Below are 17,064 nucleotides of genomic sequence, written 5' to 3'. Positions count from 1 at the left end.
GTACGGGCGCGAGTGCGCACTGCGGTCGCGATCTGCGGTGAATGGTTTTTGCAAGTCGCGACAGGGTTGAGGCGCGGATCGCGCCGGCGGAACGCGCGAATCTGTCGTCGATGACAGCGCTATGGTTGGCTAACTGGGAACGTTCCCGTGCGTTTTACGGTGGATAAAACCTCACGAAGGCCGTGGGATTCGTTGGCGGCGATGGCGCGGCGAGCGCCGACGCCGTAGACGTCGGACGGATCCTCTCTGATTTGACTGGCGACGTAGGCGCCGAACGCGGCGTCGTCGGATGAAGAGCCGGGTGCGATGGTTTGGCGCTCGACCCATAGCAGGGCGAAAAGTTGGCACAATCCTTCCTCGACGACCGGTTCCAAATGGGGATATCCATTTAGACGGAGGTACATGTGCATGCACTCGTGCGCCAAGATGGAGCCTGCTAACATTCGTGGAAGACAGCTCAGGACTAAAATTGCCGTCACCTTTTGTGACGTCGATCGCGGAATTCGGTGTTCGACCACGTCGAGGTGCCCCAATAGGTCGAAAATCGATCCGGTGTTGGCCTGTCGCCACGTCGGTTGCCTGTAGACGGTGCTGATAGTTTCAACGTGCGAGACACACATGCCTCGGACTTGCGAAGTGCGCCCGCGATGCCACGCCTCCTCTTCGTCGACGTGATTGATGACGTCTTGCGTGCACATGTACAATGGTGGTAACTCTGCCGCGCCCGGTCCCAAGGCACTGAGACCGAGCTCGCTAAAAAAGTCCAAGACATCTCGGTACAGCGGCTCCGCGTCTTGTGTATCCACGACGACGGTTTGCACGCAGTGCATGCACAGCTTTCGATCGTCCGGGAGTGTAACGTACTCGTTCTCGATTCCACGCTTTTCGTACCGTCGGCACCCATCGCATCGAGGCGTGCCATCCGTGGCGTGCCTCGTGCACGTCATCTCTCCCCAATACGGCGTCGTCTCAAAGTGAATGTAGCCGTCGGCGCTCGCGGCGATAAACTCCGCGCACACGTCGCATCTCGGACGATGCCGCTGCTGATAGCATCTCTTGTGATACACCTGTCGCCGTCCTCCCGGCTTACCCGCGACGCAAAACTCACCACCGAACCTCCCGGACAGCGCTTCGCCGCAGTCGTCGCATCGCAAGCACTTCGCGTGCCACCGCCGTCCGAGCGCGCCCACGGTCCCTCCCAGCGCCAACTCCAACCCACTGAAGCCGCATCCGCACCCAGCGCACGCGTTCGCGTCACCCTCCCCCCCCGACGCCGTCCCGACCGCGGATCCGTTATCCGCGCGTTCCGCCGCCGCGTCTTCCTCCGCCTGCAGCGCTCTCGCCAACGCCTCGTCGTTCACCGTCTCCGCCCCCTCCCCCCGCGCGCTCGGTGCGGGTCGAAGAAATCCATCGTCCAGCGCGCCCGCGCGCGCGCGAGCCCATCGTACGCGTTCGAGCGCGTCCTCCGTCGAGTCCACGACGTGCGCATCGTCCACGCCCGCGTCCCCTCGTCGGACGACGCGCGCGCGCGACGCGCTCGCCGCCGCCGCCATCGCCGCTCGACCCACCGTGCGCTCGGTCGAGGACGACGACGCGGGCGCGGTGGAGTGTTCGGCGCCCATTGCGCGTCGCGCGCTAACGACCTCTGAAAGATTCCATGCTCGCTCGGTCGTGCGCGCGTCTGCGCGCGCGCGTCGTCGCTCGACGCGCGCGGACGCGGATGTCGTCGTCGTCGTCGTCGTCGTCGAATCGTCCGACGATCGAGTACGACGACGGCGTGCGAGTGTACGCGCCGGATGGGATGGAGAGCGTTTTATTCAGCGAGTGTGGTTTCGGCGCGGATCAGCACGGCCAAGACGCGACCAAGGCGGCGCTGCGGGCGTGCAGGAACGCGATTGAGTTTAACTCGATCCCGTCGATCCGGGAGATCGTTCCGGGGGGGTACGAAGGGATGAAGATACACGTGCACCTCGGCGTGCCGAGAGGGGCTTCGGTGGACCGAGACGCGGTGCGGGATTCTTTTCCGTACGGTGAGGTTCTTCCGGTGGTGGTGGACGATGGGGGGTTGCGGACGCGGTCGTGGATCGCGATTCCGGAGCAGGGCGACGCGAACGATGATTTCTTGGTGTGCGTGGCTAACGTGAGCGTCGGGTATTGATCGGAGACGACGCGATGTGATATGAAAACGTTACGATGAGAGCGGTGAATCGACGGATCGAACGGGCGATGCGACGTCCGAGTCCGATTCATCTTCGTTGACGCTTGATTTTTCGTCGACGAATTCGACGCGCTCGTCTCGCGGATCGTCGGAGCTGTCGTCGTCGTCGCGCTGGTCCCGTTCGGCAAAGTTATCAACGTCGATTTCGTCGCGAATGTCCTCGTCCGTTTCGTCGTAATCTCGCTCGTCTTCCGAGTCATCGTCGTAGTCGTCGACATTTTCGATATCCTCATCACTTAAATCGACCGTGGAATACCTGCGTTGACGCTCTTCGTACCGGAAGGATTCCGTTTGCGATGCGACTCGAGCCTCAGATTCGGGCCGAAACGCGGCTTCATCCTCTGAATATTGCGAGCTTCTATACGACTCCGACGGCGACGACGCGGTGCACGATCGCTGACCGTCGTCCGCCGCGTTCGTATCTTCTCGAACTCGCAAGTTGGACATTATTTGATCGAGATGCGTCCATCGCGCGTCGCCGGCGTCGTCGAACGCTTCCGCCGGCGCGGCGGCGAATCGAATTCGCTCGCGCCGTGGCGTCGACGAAGGCACACGACGACCGAACGCGACTTTGATCGGTTTTCGAACCTCTCGAGTCCGTGCTCGACGTTCGTCCTCGTCCGCTTCGTACATCGCGGGATCTTGCGTCGGAATCACCGTGTGCGCCGCCGCGTGAACGCCCGGTGGGAAATCACATTCGCGAGGAATCACCACCGCTTGATGAGGACCGTCTCCATCTCTCGAATCCGTCCGCAACTGCGACTGCGTGTCCCCGCGCAGGGTGAACACCTTTCGTATCCAACACTCCCCCCTGATCGCGATGGAATCGATGGACTTGTACGTCACGCTCTCGCTCGCGAAGCACACCGGCACGAGCTCGACGAGCGGAAGCAACAGACTCACCCACTCGTCGCGCGGGAGATCTCTCAAGGGAACCTGACAGTGCAGCGGCGTCGCCCGCACCTCAGAAAACGATGAACTGAACAACAATCGCCGTCGCGCGTCCGCGCCATCGCGCACGGCGACCTCGAACGAGAAATTCGCCCCAGCCTCCGCGCGCAGCTGCAACGCCAACACCGGCTGCGTCGCCCCCAGCCCTCCCTCGCGCCCGTCTCCGCTCGTCAACGCCCCCGCTCCCCCCCCGCGCACGCGCACGACGTACCCTCGCGACGCGTCGTCGTACGCCCGCGCGCATCCACCCCGCCACCGCAGACTCGCGCTCCACCGCGCGCGCGGGCGACCTGAACCGTCGTTTCGCGACGGTACCCCGTGCGATTTCGCGTCGAAGAGCTCGACCGAGGCCCCGCCCTGGAACGCGTCGAACGCCGTCATCGCTCGAGGCCGTCGCACGCGCCGACGTCCGTCGCGCGCCGACGTCCGCGGCGCGTCGCCGTGTGCGGCGTCGCGCGCGCGACGGACGTCCGCGCGTTGACCGCGCGCGTTGACTCGCGCGGGCGACCGTGTCGTAGTGTATGACACATAACTCTGTGTGTACATATGTGACACACGGGTGATATGTGGACACACGACACGCGTAGGGTTTAGGGTTTAGGTGTCCACCCGGTGGAGGGGAACGACAGCTCGCGACGCGACGCACACGTCGACGACGCGTCGCCGCGCGCGCGACGGTCGAGGCGCGGCGCCGCGGACGCACGCGCGCGTGTACGTTGCCCCCGTCCCCGGGGTTCGCGGTGGATCGACGCGAGAGAGCGCGCGCGGGAGGGTGAATCGTGTCCGTGAGAGGATTTGAAAATGGTGGATGAGCGACCGGCGAGCGAATCGCTCACGACGATCGCGCCGCTGCAGCTGCGGTTCGAGGACATCTCGGTGCACTCTCCGGGGGTGTTCGCGAAGTCTGAGGCGATGCAGACGCTGCGGGATGCGCCGAGTGGGGTTGGATTCCGCGCGGCGCTGAAGGAGTTGAATCAGACGGAGGAGTCATTCGCGAAGATTTTGTCGCAGGCGCGAGAGAAGGCGCTCGGGAATAGCGATGGGGATCTGGAGCTGATAAAGGCGCACATCAAGCGCCTGAAGTTTGGGACGATCGAGCTGTCGACGGAGCAGGCGTTTTTGAAGGCGGTGTTGGAGTCTCGTCAGTTGCCGAAGGATGCGCCGACGGAGAGCGAAGGGTTCAAGGCTTTGCAGCAGCGTTTGAAAAGTTTGACGAGCGAGAACGAACGAAGAGTTGAGGAAATGGAGCGCCAGATCGCGGCGCTTGGGGATGAGTACGAGACGTTTCGCGTCGAGCACAGAGCGCTCACGGAGGTTGTCGAGGAGCTGGAGACGTTGGAGGCGGAGGCGGCGACGGCGGCGTGGGAGGCGCAGGCAGGCGACGCTTCCGTGACAGCGGCGGACCGAGAGAAGTCCAAGGACGAGTTACAACGCGAGCTCGAATCGCTGGACGTGGAACTTCGCGAGGTGAACGTGCGTTTGAGTGAGAATCAAATGGCGGCGAGCAAGCTGAAGGAGCAACTCGCGCCAGACGAGAGCGCCATTGAGCAAATCAACGCCCAGGCTAAGTATTTGATCGGCATTTCAAAGGCGGCCGCGAGAGAGGCGCAGATGTCTGCCCAAATCGCCGAGGCACAGGAGGCAGTGCGAGAGCAAACGAAGTTGTTGGTGACGCTGCAGGGTGTGGAAATTTTGGCCATCGAGGAGAACGCTCTCGTGCTCAAGATTCACACTCATTTGCCGTCGACTCCGGAGTTCGCTATGGAGGGCTCAACCCCGCGTGGACCGAGCTCGACCACGCACACGGTTACTTTACACTTGGTGAAGGATAGCGCACGTCTCGCCGGGGCCACGCTCGAGCCTTCGGACACGCCGATCCTGGACATTATTGAAGAGGCCGCGGGCATGCCTGTTCTCGCGCGAGCGCTCGCGGAAATCCGCTTACGAATCGCGGCGACGGCTCAGCGCGCCGAGGCGCTCGCCGCTGCGGCGGCGCGCACTGCGCTCAGATGGAGTTCCGGTGAGTCGCTCGTCCGAGCCGCGCTTCCGAACGGCGCTGTCGCTGTCTTGGACGTTCCCTTTGAGTGGCCCACGCGCGGAGCTAACATTTCGCTCATCAACGTCGAGATGGTCCCTCCGCAAGCGGCACAGCTCGCGGTGACTCGTCTCATGACGACGAACTTGAACTATGTAGGCGAGGCATTGGAAGCCGTCACCGAGGCGTTAAAGAATCAGTCGTGAATCAGTCGCGGCGTGTAGGCTCTACCAAGGATTGTAATAACTAATTTGGCGATGAAAACGAAACTAGAAACTCGTACAAAACTACCAACGAACGGCTCCCTTCTTCTTCTGTGTCTTCTGTCCTCCACCTCCTCCACTGCCTCGGCCGCCTCCACCGGCTGGAGCTTCTTTGCGTTCCACGAAAGAGGGCATGTTCGCAGTAACGCGATCGTTTCCGTCGGTGCGACCACCGCGATCGGGAACCGACCCCATCATTACCTTTTTCACCGCGCTCTGCAAGCCTTCGTTTCCGGCGGTTACCTTTATTCCAGCCATCGCCAAATCCGCGTAGCGCGCGTCGCACACGTCGTCCATCGTCACCTGCGGCGCCACGTGAAGCTCTTCGATGACGCGTCGCGCGAAATCTTCTCGAACATCCTTGAGCGCGTTCAATCTCGGGCTGTAACAGAAGGACGTCGTCGTCACCTCTGCGCGCGTGCGCACCATACGCCTTCGCGCCTTGTACTCATCATGCAGCGCCCTCTCCACGCGTTCGATCATCTCTCGCTGCGCATTCGTCCACTTAGACGAATCTAACACGCGCTCGGTATGATTCTTCGGTAGCGTCTCCAGCGTCGCCCGCGCGCGCGCCGCCGCCGCCTCCAAAACCTCCGTCGGTTCCGCGTCTCCGGACGTCTTCAGTCCCACCGCCAACCGCTCCAACGCGCGCACCGCGCGTTCACTCACCTCATTCAACTCCATCGCCTCCTCTTCTCTCGCGCGCACGACCTCCCGCGGCCCTTCCGCGGGTGTTTCCTCTTCGTTCCGCCTCGCCCGCGTCCGCGCCAGCGCCGCGCAGTGCGCGCGCGTCGCGCACGCCCGCATCGCGTCCACCGCCTCAACCCCTCCCCCGAATCGCAGCGCCTTCAACACCGCATCGATCGCGTCCGCGTCGTCCCCGTTCGCGCGCATCGCCGCGCGTCGCGACGCGATCGCGCGCGCGCACTTTTCCAGCGCCTCTCGCGTCTCGCGTCCCATCGTCGCCGCCTCGCTCGCCGTCAGCGCCGCGCGCACGCGCTCGACGTCCACCGCGCGAATGTCTTCGCTCGCGCACGCCGCGTCCTCGAGCGCGTCCAGGGCGTGGGCGAGCGCGTCGGCGTCGACCGTCATGACGACGGGCGTCGGTGTCGCGTCAGTGTGTGACGCCTCGACGCGCATGACGACCGACGCCACCGCGGGGGCGCGACGGGAGCGCCGAGACGCCGAGATCGATCACCTGGCGTACGTCGTGCGGAGCGCCAAGGACGGACCGGAGGCGAGGAGCGCGAGACTGGGAGATAATCGCGTGGATTTCATTCGAGGGAAAGATTTCTATCGATGGATCATCGACGTTCGACGCGATCTGTTGGATGAACACGCGCCGGTGAACGATAAGAAGGAGCGCGAGACGATGGAGAATGACCCGGCGTACGCGACGCGGGCGAACGAGGCGCGGGCGCGGCACGTTGGACAGGCGTTGTTGCAGCGAGGGTATCTCATTCGGTGCGAACGAGAGATCAAGCGCGCGCGCAAGGGACGGGTGAAGTTGGTGAAATTTCCGCATTATCTGGAGCGAACGCGGGATCAGACGTTCGTGCAGGATGCGTTCTACGCGTGGACGTACACGCCGCCGATGAGCTGGACGGGGGTGTTGATGAGCGGGTTGTTCGCGCTCTTCGTCGTCGCCATGTGCCTGTTTCCGCTGTCGCCGATTTGGTTCAAAAAGTTAATCCTGTACGTGTGTCTGGCGATCTTGGGGACGTTCGGGGTGACGTTCACGGTGCGATTAGCGGTGTTCATCGCGGTGTGGATCTTCACCGGGGAGCACTTTTGGCTCTTGCCGAATCTCACCGACGACGAGATCCCGATCAACGAGATCTTCAAGCCGCTCTTCGCGTTCGATAAGAGAGCGAAGAAGATCGGGCCGTTGCAGCGAGTTGGATTCTTGACCATCGGTGGCGCCGTGGTGTACGGATTGTACAGCGTCGCGCCGGAGACCGGAGGCGCGGTGGCGAACCTGAACAGGGCACACGATTCCATCCTCGACTTGTTCAACCTCAAGGATGGACCAAAGAGTCTCGGAGGGGCTAACGCGACGGCGAACGCGACGGCGAACGCGACGGCGAACGTGACGATGGACACGAACGCGACGGTGGACGATGTCGTCAACAACGCGACGGCGGAAGGCGCGAACGCGACGGCGAACGTGACGATTCCGAGCTTGGATGACATTCTCGCCGAGGTCGGCGACATCGAAGAAGAAGACATCGAAGAAGACACGCCAGAGCCGCGACGCGAGGAACTCTAAGTCTTCGCTATAGTGCGATAGTTCAATTGACAACAATGTTTCATTTCATAAATAGGCGCGAGCTCTTAAAACTGAACGAATCCCATCGCATCGCGGACGTCGCGAAGAGTCGTGTTCGCGACTTCGTTCGCCTTGTCCGCGCCCTCCTTGAGCACGCCGTCGAGGTATCCGGGTTCGTCCATGATTTCGTTGTAACGCGTTTGAATCGGCGACAAGTGTTCAATCACAGCGTCGGTGAGCACGGGCTTGAAGTCGCCCCATCGCATCGAGCCGCAGTCGGCCAAGACTTCCTCGCGCGTCTTACCGGTGCACAGTTGATACATCGTCAACAAATTGTTTGCCTCAGGTCGCTCGGGGTTTCCAAACTCCAATCCCTCGAACGCGTCCGTCTTGCACCGCTTAATCTTCTTCGCGATCTCATCCGGGGTATCCAACACGTTGATCCTGGATCCCTCCGCCGGATTTGACTTGCTCATCTTCGACGCGCCGTCGGTGAGAGACATCACGCGTCCGCCCTCCTTCGGAGTGAACGCCTCCGGCACCAAGAGCACGTCCCCACCGCGCGAGCGCCCGCTCGGAGCCTTCCCCTTCCTCTTCTTCCACTTCTTCCCCCCGTACAACCCGTTCACGCGTCCCGCGAGATCGCGCGTGAGCTCCAAGTGTTGCCTCTGATCCTCTCCCACGGGCACGAGGTCCGCCTTGTAGAGCAAGATATCCGCCGCCATGAGAACTGGATAATCCAACAACCCGACGCTCACGTCCTCACCAGCCTTTCGCGCCTTTTCCTTAAACTGAATCATCTTCTCCAACCACCCGATCGGCGCCGCGCAGTTCAACAACCAACACAGTTCGCTGTGCGCCGGGACGTGACTCTGCACGAAGACGCTCGCCTTTGACGCGTCCACCCCAGCCGCTAAATAAATCGCCGCGCTCGTGCGCGTCGACCGCTCCAGCACCGCCGGCTCCACCTCCCCATTCGTGATCGCGTGCAAGTCCACGACGCAGTAAAACGCGTCGTACTCTTCCTGCAGTTTCACGTAGTTTCGAATCGCGCCGAAATAATTCCCCAAATGGATCGACCCGGTGGGTTGCACCCCGCTCAGCACGCGCTTCCGCCGCCCCGCCCCCGCGTTCACGTCACCGGGACCGTCCGCCGCGCCGTCCGTCGACGCCCGCGCGAGCGTCGACGCGCGCGCGCGCGCGCGAAATCCATCCATCACCGAGGGCTTCGCGTCGTCCATTCGACTCCCCGTGCGCCGCGCGCGCGCGCCCGCGGACGTCGCGCGCCATCGTCCGCGCGCGCCCGACGCGAGCGCGCGCGTGGACGCCAACGCGCGGTGCATCACGCGTCGCCCGCGCGCGTGGACGCCGACGCGATGGAATGACGACGTCACATCAATCGCGACATCGCGTCGACGCCATGCCGAGCGCGCGCGCGTCGCTCGCGCTCGACGCGCGCTCGCTCGCGCTCGCGCACGCGATCGATCGATCGCGCGGGGTGGAGACGCGCGTGCGACGGTGCGCGAGGACGGCGAACGCGTCGACGATGGGTGCGCGGACGAACGGCGCGACGACGACGCGGTGGCGCCCGCGCGCGGTGCGCACGCTCGTCGATTGGGCGGTGACGTTGGTGGTGACGATGGTGCGCGCGAAAAGGGGTGGGGCGCGTGGGAAAGGGGTGGGACGAGGGCCGGCGCGGTGGTTGACGCGACGCGCGGCGGACGCGGATGACGACGCGGAGCTCGCGGTCGGCGCGCTCGTCACGGGGTGGAGCTCGGGACTCGGACGGGCGTCGGCGTTGGCGCTCGCGCGTGAGGGATACGCGATCGCGGTGCCGTATCGATTGGGTGGCGTGAGCGAGGCGCACGCGTTCGCGCGCGCGTGTCGACGCGAGGCGCCGGAGACGCGCGTCGAGTTGGTTGGACCTTTGGATCTGGCGAGCGAGCGAGACGTTGGAGGGATTTCATTGGTAGAGCTTCGAAGGCGAGGGGTGGACGTGCGCGTGGTCGTGCACTGCGCGGCGGTGTTCGCCGATGAGGGCGACGTCGAGGGGAGGAGCCTGACGGCGACGGTGAATTTTCACAACGTCGCGCTCTTGACGGACAGATTAGTGCAGGAAATGACGAGTGCGTCGAGGGCGTCGCCGATTCGCGTCGTATTCGTTGGGTCGTTCGTGCATCGGTGCTCCACGGCGCGAGCACTCGGGTTCGAGGCGTTTGAGAGGTGGCTGAAATCCGGCACGTCGAGCGAAGACGACCCGACGCTCAATTACATGTGGAGCAAGGTGGCGATCAGCGCGTACGCGGTTGAGAAACATAGAATCTGGCAAAAAGAGTTTGGCGGTCGCGTTTCAGCGGTACTGTTAGACCCAGGGCTCATCGATACGCGTCTAGTTCGACATTGGCCAAAGACGCTTCAAGTGCTGTATCGCTTCTTTGGGAAAGCATCGGGTTTGATGCAGGCTCCGTCGAAAGCAGCGCGCGGCGTCGTGCTCGCGGTTAGTCGCGAGCCGACGTCATCGGAGTGTCCGCAAATGTTTGGCTCGCGCGGCGCGTTGACTGAGGGAAGTTTCTGGACGAGCGATAAGCGCGTGCGCGAAGCGTGCGTATCCTCAAGTGCTTGAATGCGCAAATGTAATTTTACAACTTTGTCTGTGTCTGGTATGGGTACTACCTAATCTTTCGTACTGAATTCAAACATGACTCGCGTGGCGGACGCCGAGAGACTCTTCAACTGCATCCGTAATTTCTTTGTGAGCTTATAAACGAGCGACAATTCGGTGCGCATCTCTTCCGCATCGAGGTTGCGGCTAAGCGTCGCTTGAAGTGAATCACCAAAGGAAATTTCGGCTTCAGAACCGAGCGTGAAAGAGCCAGTGCTACTGAATGGATCCAAATCTGGGTCGAGAGACAGAAGACCGGGCAGCGACGGTGCGGCGGTCAATCGCCATCGAGCTCTCCCGACGTTACCGCCCGCTTCTATCTTTGGCATGAGAGACGCCAATGTTGAAGACGCCAAGTTACTGAAGGCGATGGTGCCGTCATGCTCGAGCAAGGACTCGACGAGCTGACTCTCGAAAATCCGCGCCGCTTCGCTCGGTGAAATCGTGTCACCCTCACTCGGAGTGACCTGCGCTGAAGAGGTGAGCGTCAGGCTGTCCGTCCATCGTGACGCCGGACCTTGGATAAGTGCTCGAAGATCCGTGCCGAGGAAAGCCATGTCGACGAACGGATCTAAACCTTTGTCCGGAGAGAATACGACCCTGTTCGGATGGTCTCGGTCGAGTCTGACTTGCGTGGCGACCAAGTTGACGTCACCTCTATCGAAATAAAGCGAGCCGTTCGGCTTGATGGCGTTTGCGTCGACAGCGCCGTCGAGCGTGATTTCACCGCTCACACCAAAATTCATGACGAAAGGGTACACCACCGAAATCTCGGGACCAACATTGATCTGAAGACCTCGTAAACGGAAGTTTTGCAGCTTCTCGAGATTTTTCTCGCTCATGAATTCGTTTTCCAAATCGGAAGAATAACCATCCCGGTGATTCGGGTCATTTGCACGAGCAGCTCGTTCTAAAATCCCAGCGAGCACTCCTCTCTTGTCACTTTCCTGGTTCAGTGCGCCTTCGACGGGTGCTTGCTGCTGTACGAGTGCCGTACCTCTAGAAAAGCGAACGTCCCCACTGAGTTCGGGCGCCAAGACAGTTCCCTTAGCGACCATGTTTGCGTTCAGCTGTCCGCTGTACACGTTCCTGACTCGCATGTCGAGTCCGTCCATCGAGACCTTGACGCCCCCTTGGGTGTCGGCTCGAGCGACGAGACCTTCCCAAGTTTCACCACCCGCTGGACGGGAGGGCTTGAGTATGGGCATCGCTCCCTTCATTCGCAGAACGCCCTTACCACTCCTCGCCTCGACGTCATCCACGTACAACGTGTTACGCTGGATACGAACAGTCGCGTTCGCCGGGTAAATCGGACGCGCGAGCAACGGCGATAACACGCGTGCCTTTCGGATCTCCATCACGCCGTCATACACCGGCGCGGTCGGAGTGCCTCTGACGTGTAAGGATAAATCGGCAGCGCCGCTCTGCCATTCCGCGATCTGTGGAACAAACGCAGTTAGCAGGGTGACGCCTTGCTCTCGCACGCGCCAATCGACAGCCAAAGACTGATCGGTGGCCTCAGGAAGCGGGACTGCGCCGGCGATTCGGAAGACACCGGTGCCCTGGGCGGGCATGGCTTCACCCTCGAACTCAGCACGCCTTGCGTCATTTAGTTCGGCGTTAAGCTCAGCCGTCTTCAGCTTGACGTTGCCGATCTTGCCGTCACGGAGACGCATGAGGAACTCGCCTTCCGGTGCAGTAACAGAGCCGGCAAGATGACCCTGGACAAGTAAGTCGCCGCTCACCGGAGGGAAATCGGCGACAGCTTGCTCCGGAAGCATCGGTCCCACAAATGCGCCGAGCAGTGGCGCTGGGAAATCTCTGACGGCGAACGTTGCATCTTGCTTGGGACCGCCTATGGCACCCGAAACGGACAGACTCGCCGCATCTGAAGACACTTCCAAGTTTTTCAATTTCAACCCTTCTTTCGAATTGGCCTCGCCCTGTGCGTCGACTCGCGAGACCTTATACTGCCCCCACTGCCAATCGCTACCAGCGACGTCAAAGAGAACAGTCTCTGTTGGTTGCGAATCAAGCACCTCTTGGTGACCTCCCGTGGCTTGAATCATGCCGTGCCATTCCCCTTTTAAGTCTTGCAAGCCAGGTAGTTGTTTTACCGACTCTTTTGTCGCCAAAGCATCGATGGGAATATTGTCTACTCCCTCGATGTCGCCCTTAGTTTCCGCCGATACTTCATCAACTTGCCGTGCCAAATCCACAAAGGCGTACCCCATGTTTTCCACGCCAGCCAGAAAAGCTTGTTTCGCCCTGCCGTATTCCTCCAAAGTCGCTCCCTTGCGAAGATCCGTGAGAACTCGTACGACTGGAAGCATTTCTTCGATGTCCGCTTGCGGCACCGCGAGTCGGAATCGCCACGCACCAGAAGTGGCTGCAGCGAACTCCTTTTCGTACGATTCCAATCCAATGCGCGGTTTCTCTTCCGGTGCCTCCTTTTCCTTCAATCTGTTTGACGTGACGACGTTTCGAGCCGTGCGGAACACAGATTTAAATGCTTTCCCCGCAGCTGTTGTCTTGACTTTTTCATCGTCGATTCCTTGAACTATCGCGGCGATTTCAGCAGACAAGACATCTTTGGAGGTCTCCATCGCTTCTTCTTCAGCTGCTTCTTGAACCGTATCGGCGGGGGCATCAGTCGTTGGTGCGTCTTGTTGGTCATCCGCATCAACCGATGTATTCCTATCATTGTCGACAAGCGTCGTTTCGTCGTCGACGGTATACGTAACTTGTTCCACTCTATCATCTGCAGGTTGCGATTTTTCGAGTCTTTGTTCCTCGATAGACTCAACAGTTTGCTGCAATTCAACTTGTCTCGTTCCAGCTCTTGTCTGGACGTTCGATGTTAGCTCCGTTTCAACCTTAGGAGGCTGTTTTGAAATGAGACGCTTGATCTTCATAATTGTCCCCTGCGTGAATTTATCAATCATCGTGGGTCGACGAAGTCGTTTGAAGAATTTGCTCTCGACGGCGTCGGTTTGCACCGGAGGTTCCTCCGCATCCACTTCAATGTCTCGCGTTTGTGCCGCAAATTCCGGTTGTTGCGTCGCAGTGGGCGTCGTCATAGAATCCGTGACCGGAACAATATCTTCAACGATGGGGCTTTCTTCCTCGACTGGAACGCGCTTGCTTGGCAACGCGTTCCAAACCTCGTCGGGAAGTGCGTAGTCGCCATCAGCTTGATACTTTGACTTCAACTGCTTTAACGTCGCGCGCTCGAGACTCACGATACGATCTTTCCAACTAACGTTCGCTTTCAGCGATTCACCAGAGATACCGCTCACACGTGGTTGCTTCAGAGAAAGCATGCCGGTACCCGTACGATCGCGCAAGTCAATTTTGGCAGTAGCGGCTTCAACTTTTCCGCGCAGAGAAGCGATTTCTAAATCATCGAGCATGAGTCCAGCAACTTCCAAGCTTCCAGCGAAATCATCGACGGCACCCGAAAGTTTAAGATTATTGCGACGGATGCTGACGCTGGCTTTACCGTTGTTGTCGATGGAAGTTTCCAGGTACTCATCGGATCTGCTCTTCGCATGCAACTGGAGTCCAGATTCGGACGCCTTCAACTTGCCGGTCATTTTGGGGGCAAACTCCAGCTTGTTCACTCGAAGATTATCCAACTGAAGTTGCCCGGTGAACGACGGAAGCATACCCACAATTTCTTCGTCGTCTTCGTTCCGCGGCTGAGTAAACTTACCCTTCAGTCGTGTGCGGCCTCCGAGGCGAAGGCGAACACGGTCTGGTGCGTCGGTCGCATCCTCAGCTATCAACCAAGTCGCAACATCCGCGCCGTTGAGCTTGAAGTCAGCCTCGGCATCCGTGACCTTTGGCTTACCTAACGCAATCGCCTCCTCAACACTCGTCGCTTTCAGTTGCACTTCTAAAGGAGCAAACTGTGTCGCGACGGACGCTTTCATTTCAAGAACAGGAGTCTCGAGATTTGTCGTCACGCCCTCCCTCGTCATCATCAAATGACCTTTGTATTCCTCTTCTTCAACCGTCCAATTCGCGCTAAGAACAGGCTCTGAGAGAGCGCCGACAAAAGTACCCGAGACACTCACCGGTGAAGATGGACACAGTCGATGGAGCCAGGGCGGTTCTTCGGTGCCGGGTGAGACGAGTCGTTTGGCAAGTTTCAGAACATCTAGATCCGCGCCCGTACCTTCCACGTCCAGCGCCTCAGGGTCATGCAATGCGTCTGGCTTGGTTGAAATGCGACCAGAAGCGCGAAGTTTACCTCCGTCAACTGGAATTGCTTCCGCACTGTGTAAAGAAAATATTCCTTTCTTAATGTCCGCCGTAAAGACTGCGTTCGCCGATTTGAACGGAACACGATCGTACGCCGCAACCGCACCTTGACTTTGGGCAGCCTTAACCGCATCCTCAGACCAAGCCATCTCCGTTCCTGGCTTTTCTTTGTTCAAATTGCCTGTCGTTGGAACCGTGGTCTCAGCTCGACCTGTGAATACGGGCGCCTCCAGCGGACCCGAACAATACAAGAAACCTTTGACACTCCCGGCCAATGGTCGAGGAATCGGGCGAACTCCCAAAGTTTCTCGCAAATCATGTACCTCAACCGGGCTCACTTGAGCACTCAGGCGGTACTCGCCGTCAGCGGAATTCAAATCGAGATCTCCAGTCACCGTCAACGGAACGTGTCCAAAGTATCCCTCGCCCCCATGCATGTACATTCGTTTACCCTCAAAGACTAAATCGACGTCGGTGTCGGCGAAGTCATCCGTCGAGTCAAAAAAGTGAAACCAGAGATTTTTCCCCTTCAACTGACCACCAAAATCAGGGAAACTCCACGTTGACTTGCTGTTGCTCGTCAAGCGTACCTCTCCGTCCAAACGACCGCCTCGAATGTCGATTGGAACATTCGGTATCACGCGCTCAAGAAACGCTGCGCTAGTGTTGTTGAGTTGCGCCCGAACCTTCAATTCGGCATATCCCTGCCTGGCCCGGCTGCCACGCTGTTGCGCTGGCGTGTAAGTTGCAAACGCACGAATCTGCCCGCCGTTCGTTCCTCGTAGCACTTCTGTCTCTAGCGATCTAACCTCTGCAGGGGTCTGCTCTTTCCGCAAGTGCCTGACTGGATTTTTGGCAAGCATGGTCGTTGGTCGTTTTGTTGGAGGCGTTTGCCTGGTCTCCGGTATCATCACCAGATCCATTTCGACTCTACCGGCGGAACTTATCACCGCCTTGCCTTGCACGTTTCTCAATTTGCGCGGCTCTGGGTCGCCTTGTAAGTTCAGCTTGGCGTTCCCACGATCGAGACGAACGACTCTCAATTCTACCGAGGGTGCAAAGCTCTGCTGCTTTTTAACGCCCGCCTTTGAAATCGATCCGAGCTGTAACGTCGGCCTGGAGCTTAACGGATTTGTATCCTCGGGATAGCCGAACCATGAGTTATTCTCACCCTGTCGAAGCGACGCGTTAACGCCCTCTAGGTTCACCTCAGTGACTAGCTTGCGTCTCAAAATCGAGCGCAGGACATCGTAAGAAATCTTCACTGAATCCACCTCGACTATGCTCTTCTCCGTCTCCGACGGACCCAAAACCACCGGACCAACCTCGAGGAATTTCCCAAACCCCAGAGCGCCCATGAAGGACAAACTCTTACACCGACCGACGCGCACCGGGCGACCGACTACCGAACTCGCCATCTCGCCGATGTACGGCAGTCTAGGACTCACGACGGCTGGGCCGACGATGTAATGAAACACTGCGGACATCACGGCTGTGAGCGCCAACGCCCACTTCACCGACTGTTTCAATTTTTGGCTCCAGCGATACCACAGCTCTCGCCAGACCGCCGATAATGCGGTGGACATCGCAGCGCTCCACTCCTCCATCGTGATTGGCCCCGTCCCTCGCAAAGCCTCGGCGGTGACCTTCGCCAAGGCGACCGCTTCGCCAGCGATTCTCGCCTCTTCGCTGATGCCATCCTTCGCGCTCGCGCTCACCTCAAGCCGATTAGTGCGCAGATTATCAATCGCATCCGCAGCGTTCCGACGAGCCTTGAGCAAGGCCTCTCGCGCGTACGACCGCCTCGGACCCAGCCCACGACTTGGATCGACTTTCTTCCGCACCGTCCCGCCAGCCGTGACGTACGTCGGCTCGGGCTCCGACTTGCGACGCAATCGCACCGTCCCACTCACGCCACTGCCCTCATCCACGCTCACGTCCACCCGAGCACCATCGTCGACGATCATCTTCGCCGATCCATTCACTTCGTCGCTCGAGTTCGACCTCGAGCTCCCCGCCCGCGTCGATCGCTCCGCCGCGCCGTCGCGTTCGGACTCCGCGCTCACCTCTCGCGCCGTCGTCTCCGATCCCGGCGTCCCAACCGCCCCCGCGTCGTTCACCGCATCGCTCTCACCGACGTCCCGCGATCCATCGTCGTCCGCGCCCTCTCCGATCCACCGCGGTCCGTCGTCGTCCCCGACCGCCTCGACGTCCAGCCTGACGTCCCGCGTCGTCGTCCCCGACCGTCTCCGCAAGACGCACCGCACGCCGTCCAATCGAGCACCGCACGGAAACAACGTCCGCGATCGACGCCCCGCGCCCGCGCGCGTCCATCGCCCGTCGCTCGTCGACGCGGACGAGGACGCGCGATGCATGTGCACGTCGCGTAATCAACCGCTC

The 17,064-nt window shown here is 60.2% G+C and overlaps 9 protein-coding genes across 9 annotated transcripts; 4 read left to right on the top strand and 5 right to left on the bottom strand.

Annotated features, from left to right (window-relative positions):
• Positions 1–119: 119 nt before the first annotated feature.
• OT_ostta06g02520 (Protein DA1 like) lies at positions 120–1,622 on the bottom strand (the record flags this gene model as incomplete). Its single annotated transcript, XM_022984032.1, has 1 exon — positions 120–1,622. The coding sequence occupies one exon, from the start codon at positions 1,620–1,622 to the stop codon at positions 120–122; it is 1,503 nt and encodes a 500-aa protein (XP_022839232.1).
• A 98-nt stretch (positions 1,623–1,720) lies between these two features.
• On the top strand, positions 1,721–2,158 carry OT_ostta06g02510 (Conserved hypothetical protein CHP02058; the record flags this gene model as incomplete). Its single annotated transcript, XM_003079837.2, has 1 exon — positions 1,721–2,158. One exon carries the CDS (start codon positions 1,721–1,723, stop codon positions 2,156–2,158), a length of 438 nt encoding a protein of 145 aa, XP_003079885.2.
• A 30-nt stretch (positions 2,159–2,188) lies between these two features.
• Positions 2,189–3,550, bottom strand: OT_ostta06g02500 (Protein of unknown function DUF667; the record flags this gene model as incomplete). Its single annotated transcript, XM_003079836.2, has 1 exon — positions 2,189–3,550. One exon carries the CDS (start codon positions 3,548–3,550, stop codon positions 2,189–2,191), a length of 1,362 nt encoding a protein of 453 aa, XP_003079884.2.
• Positions 3,551–3,970: 420 nt separating this feature from the next.
• Positions 3,971–5,410, top strand: OT_ostta06g02490 (unnamed product; the record flags this gene model as incomplete). Its single annotated transcript, XM_022984031.1, has 1 exon — positions 3,971–5,410. One exon carries the CDS (start codon positions 3,971–3,973, stop codon positions 5,408–5,410), a length of 1,440 nt encoding a protein of 479 aa, XP_022839231.1.
• Positions 5,411–5,491: 81 nt separating this feature from the next.
• Positions 5,492–6,559, bottom strand: OT_ostta06g02480 (Uncharacterised protein family FAM98; the record flags this gene model as incomplete). The annotated part of the gene is made up of 1 exon (XM_003079834.2): positions 5,492–6,559. One exon carries the CDS (start codon positions 6,557–6,559, stop codon positions 5,492–5,494), a length of 1,068 nt encoding a protein of 355 aa, XP_003079882.2.
• Positions 6,560–6,605: 46 nt separating this feature from the next.
• Positions 6,606–7,736, top strand: OT_ostta06g02470 (Translocation protein Sec62; the record flags this gene model as incomplete). Its single annotated transcript, XM_022984030.1, has 1 exon — positions 6,606–7,736. The coding sequence occupies one exon, from the start codon at positions 6,606–6,608 to the stop codon at positions 7,734–7,736; it is 1,131 nt and encodes a 376-aa protein (XP_022839230.1).
• Positions 7,737–7,801: 65 nt separating this feature from the next.
• Positions 7,802–8,977, bottom strand: OT_ostta06g02460 (Aminoacyl-tRNA synthetase, class Ic; the record flags this gene model as incomplete). Its single annotated transcript, XM_003079831.2, has 1 exon — positions 7,802–8,977. The coding sequence occupies one exon, from the start codon at positions 8,975–8,977 to the stop codon at positions 7,802–7,804; it is 1,176 nt and encodes a 391-aa protein (XP_003079879.2).
• A 179-nt stretch (positions 8,978–9,156) lies between these two features.
• Positions 9,157–10,359, top strand: OT_ostta06g02450 (NAD(P)-binding domain; the record flags this gene model as incomplete). Its single annotated transcript, XM_003079830.2, has 1 exon — positions 9,157–10,359. The coding sequence occupies one exon, from the start codon at positions 9,157–9,159 to the stop codon at positions 10,357–10,359; it is 1,203 nt and encodes a 400-aa protein (XP_003079878.2).
• Positions 10,360–10,409: 50 nt separating this feature from the next.
• OT_ostta06g02440 (Protein of unknown function DUF490) lies at positions 10,410–17,039 on the bottom strand (the record flags this gene model as incomplete). Its single annotated transcript, XM_022984029.1, has 1 exon — positions 10,410–17,039. One exon carries the CDS (start codon positions 17,037–17,039, stop codon positions 10,410–10,412), a length of 6,630 nt encoding a protein of 2,209 aa, XP_022839229.1.
• Between the last annotated feature and the right edge of the window lie 25 nt (positions 17,040–17,064).

Source organism: Ostreococcus tauri (genome assembly GCF_000214015.3).
Source record: "Ostreococcus tauri WGS project CAID00000000 data, contig chromosome 06, whole genome shotgun sequence".
In the NCBI taxonomy this organism is placed as follows: Eukaryota; Viridiplantae; Chlorophyta; class Mamiellophyceae; order Mamiellales; family Bathycoccaceae; genus Ostreococcus; species Ostreococcus tauri.
The sequence above is the reverse complement of the archived record's forward strand: the minus strand, read 5'-3'. Positions and strand labels throughout refer to the sequence as shown.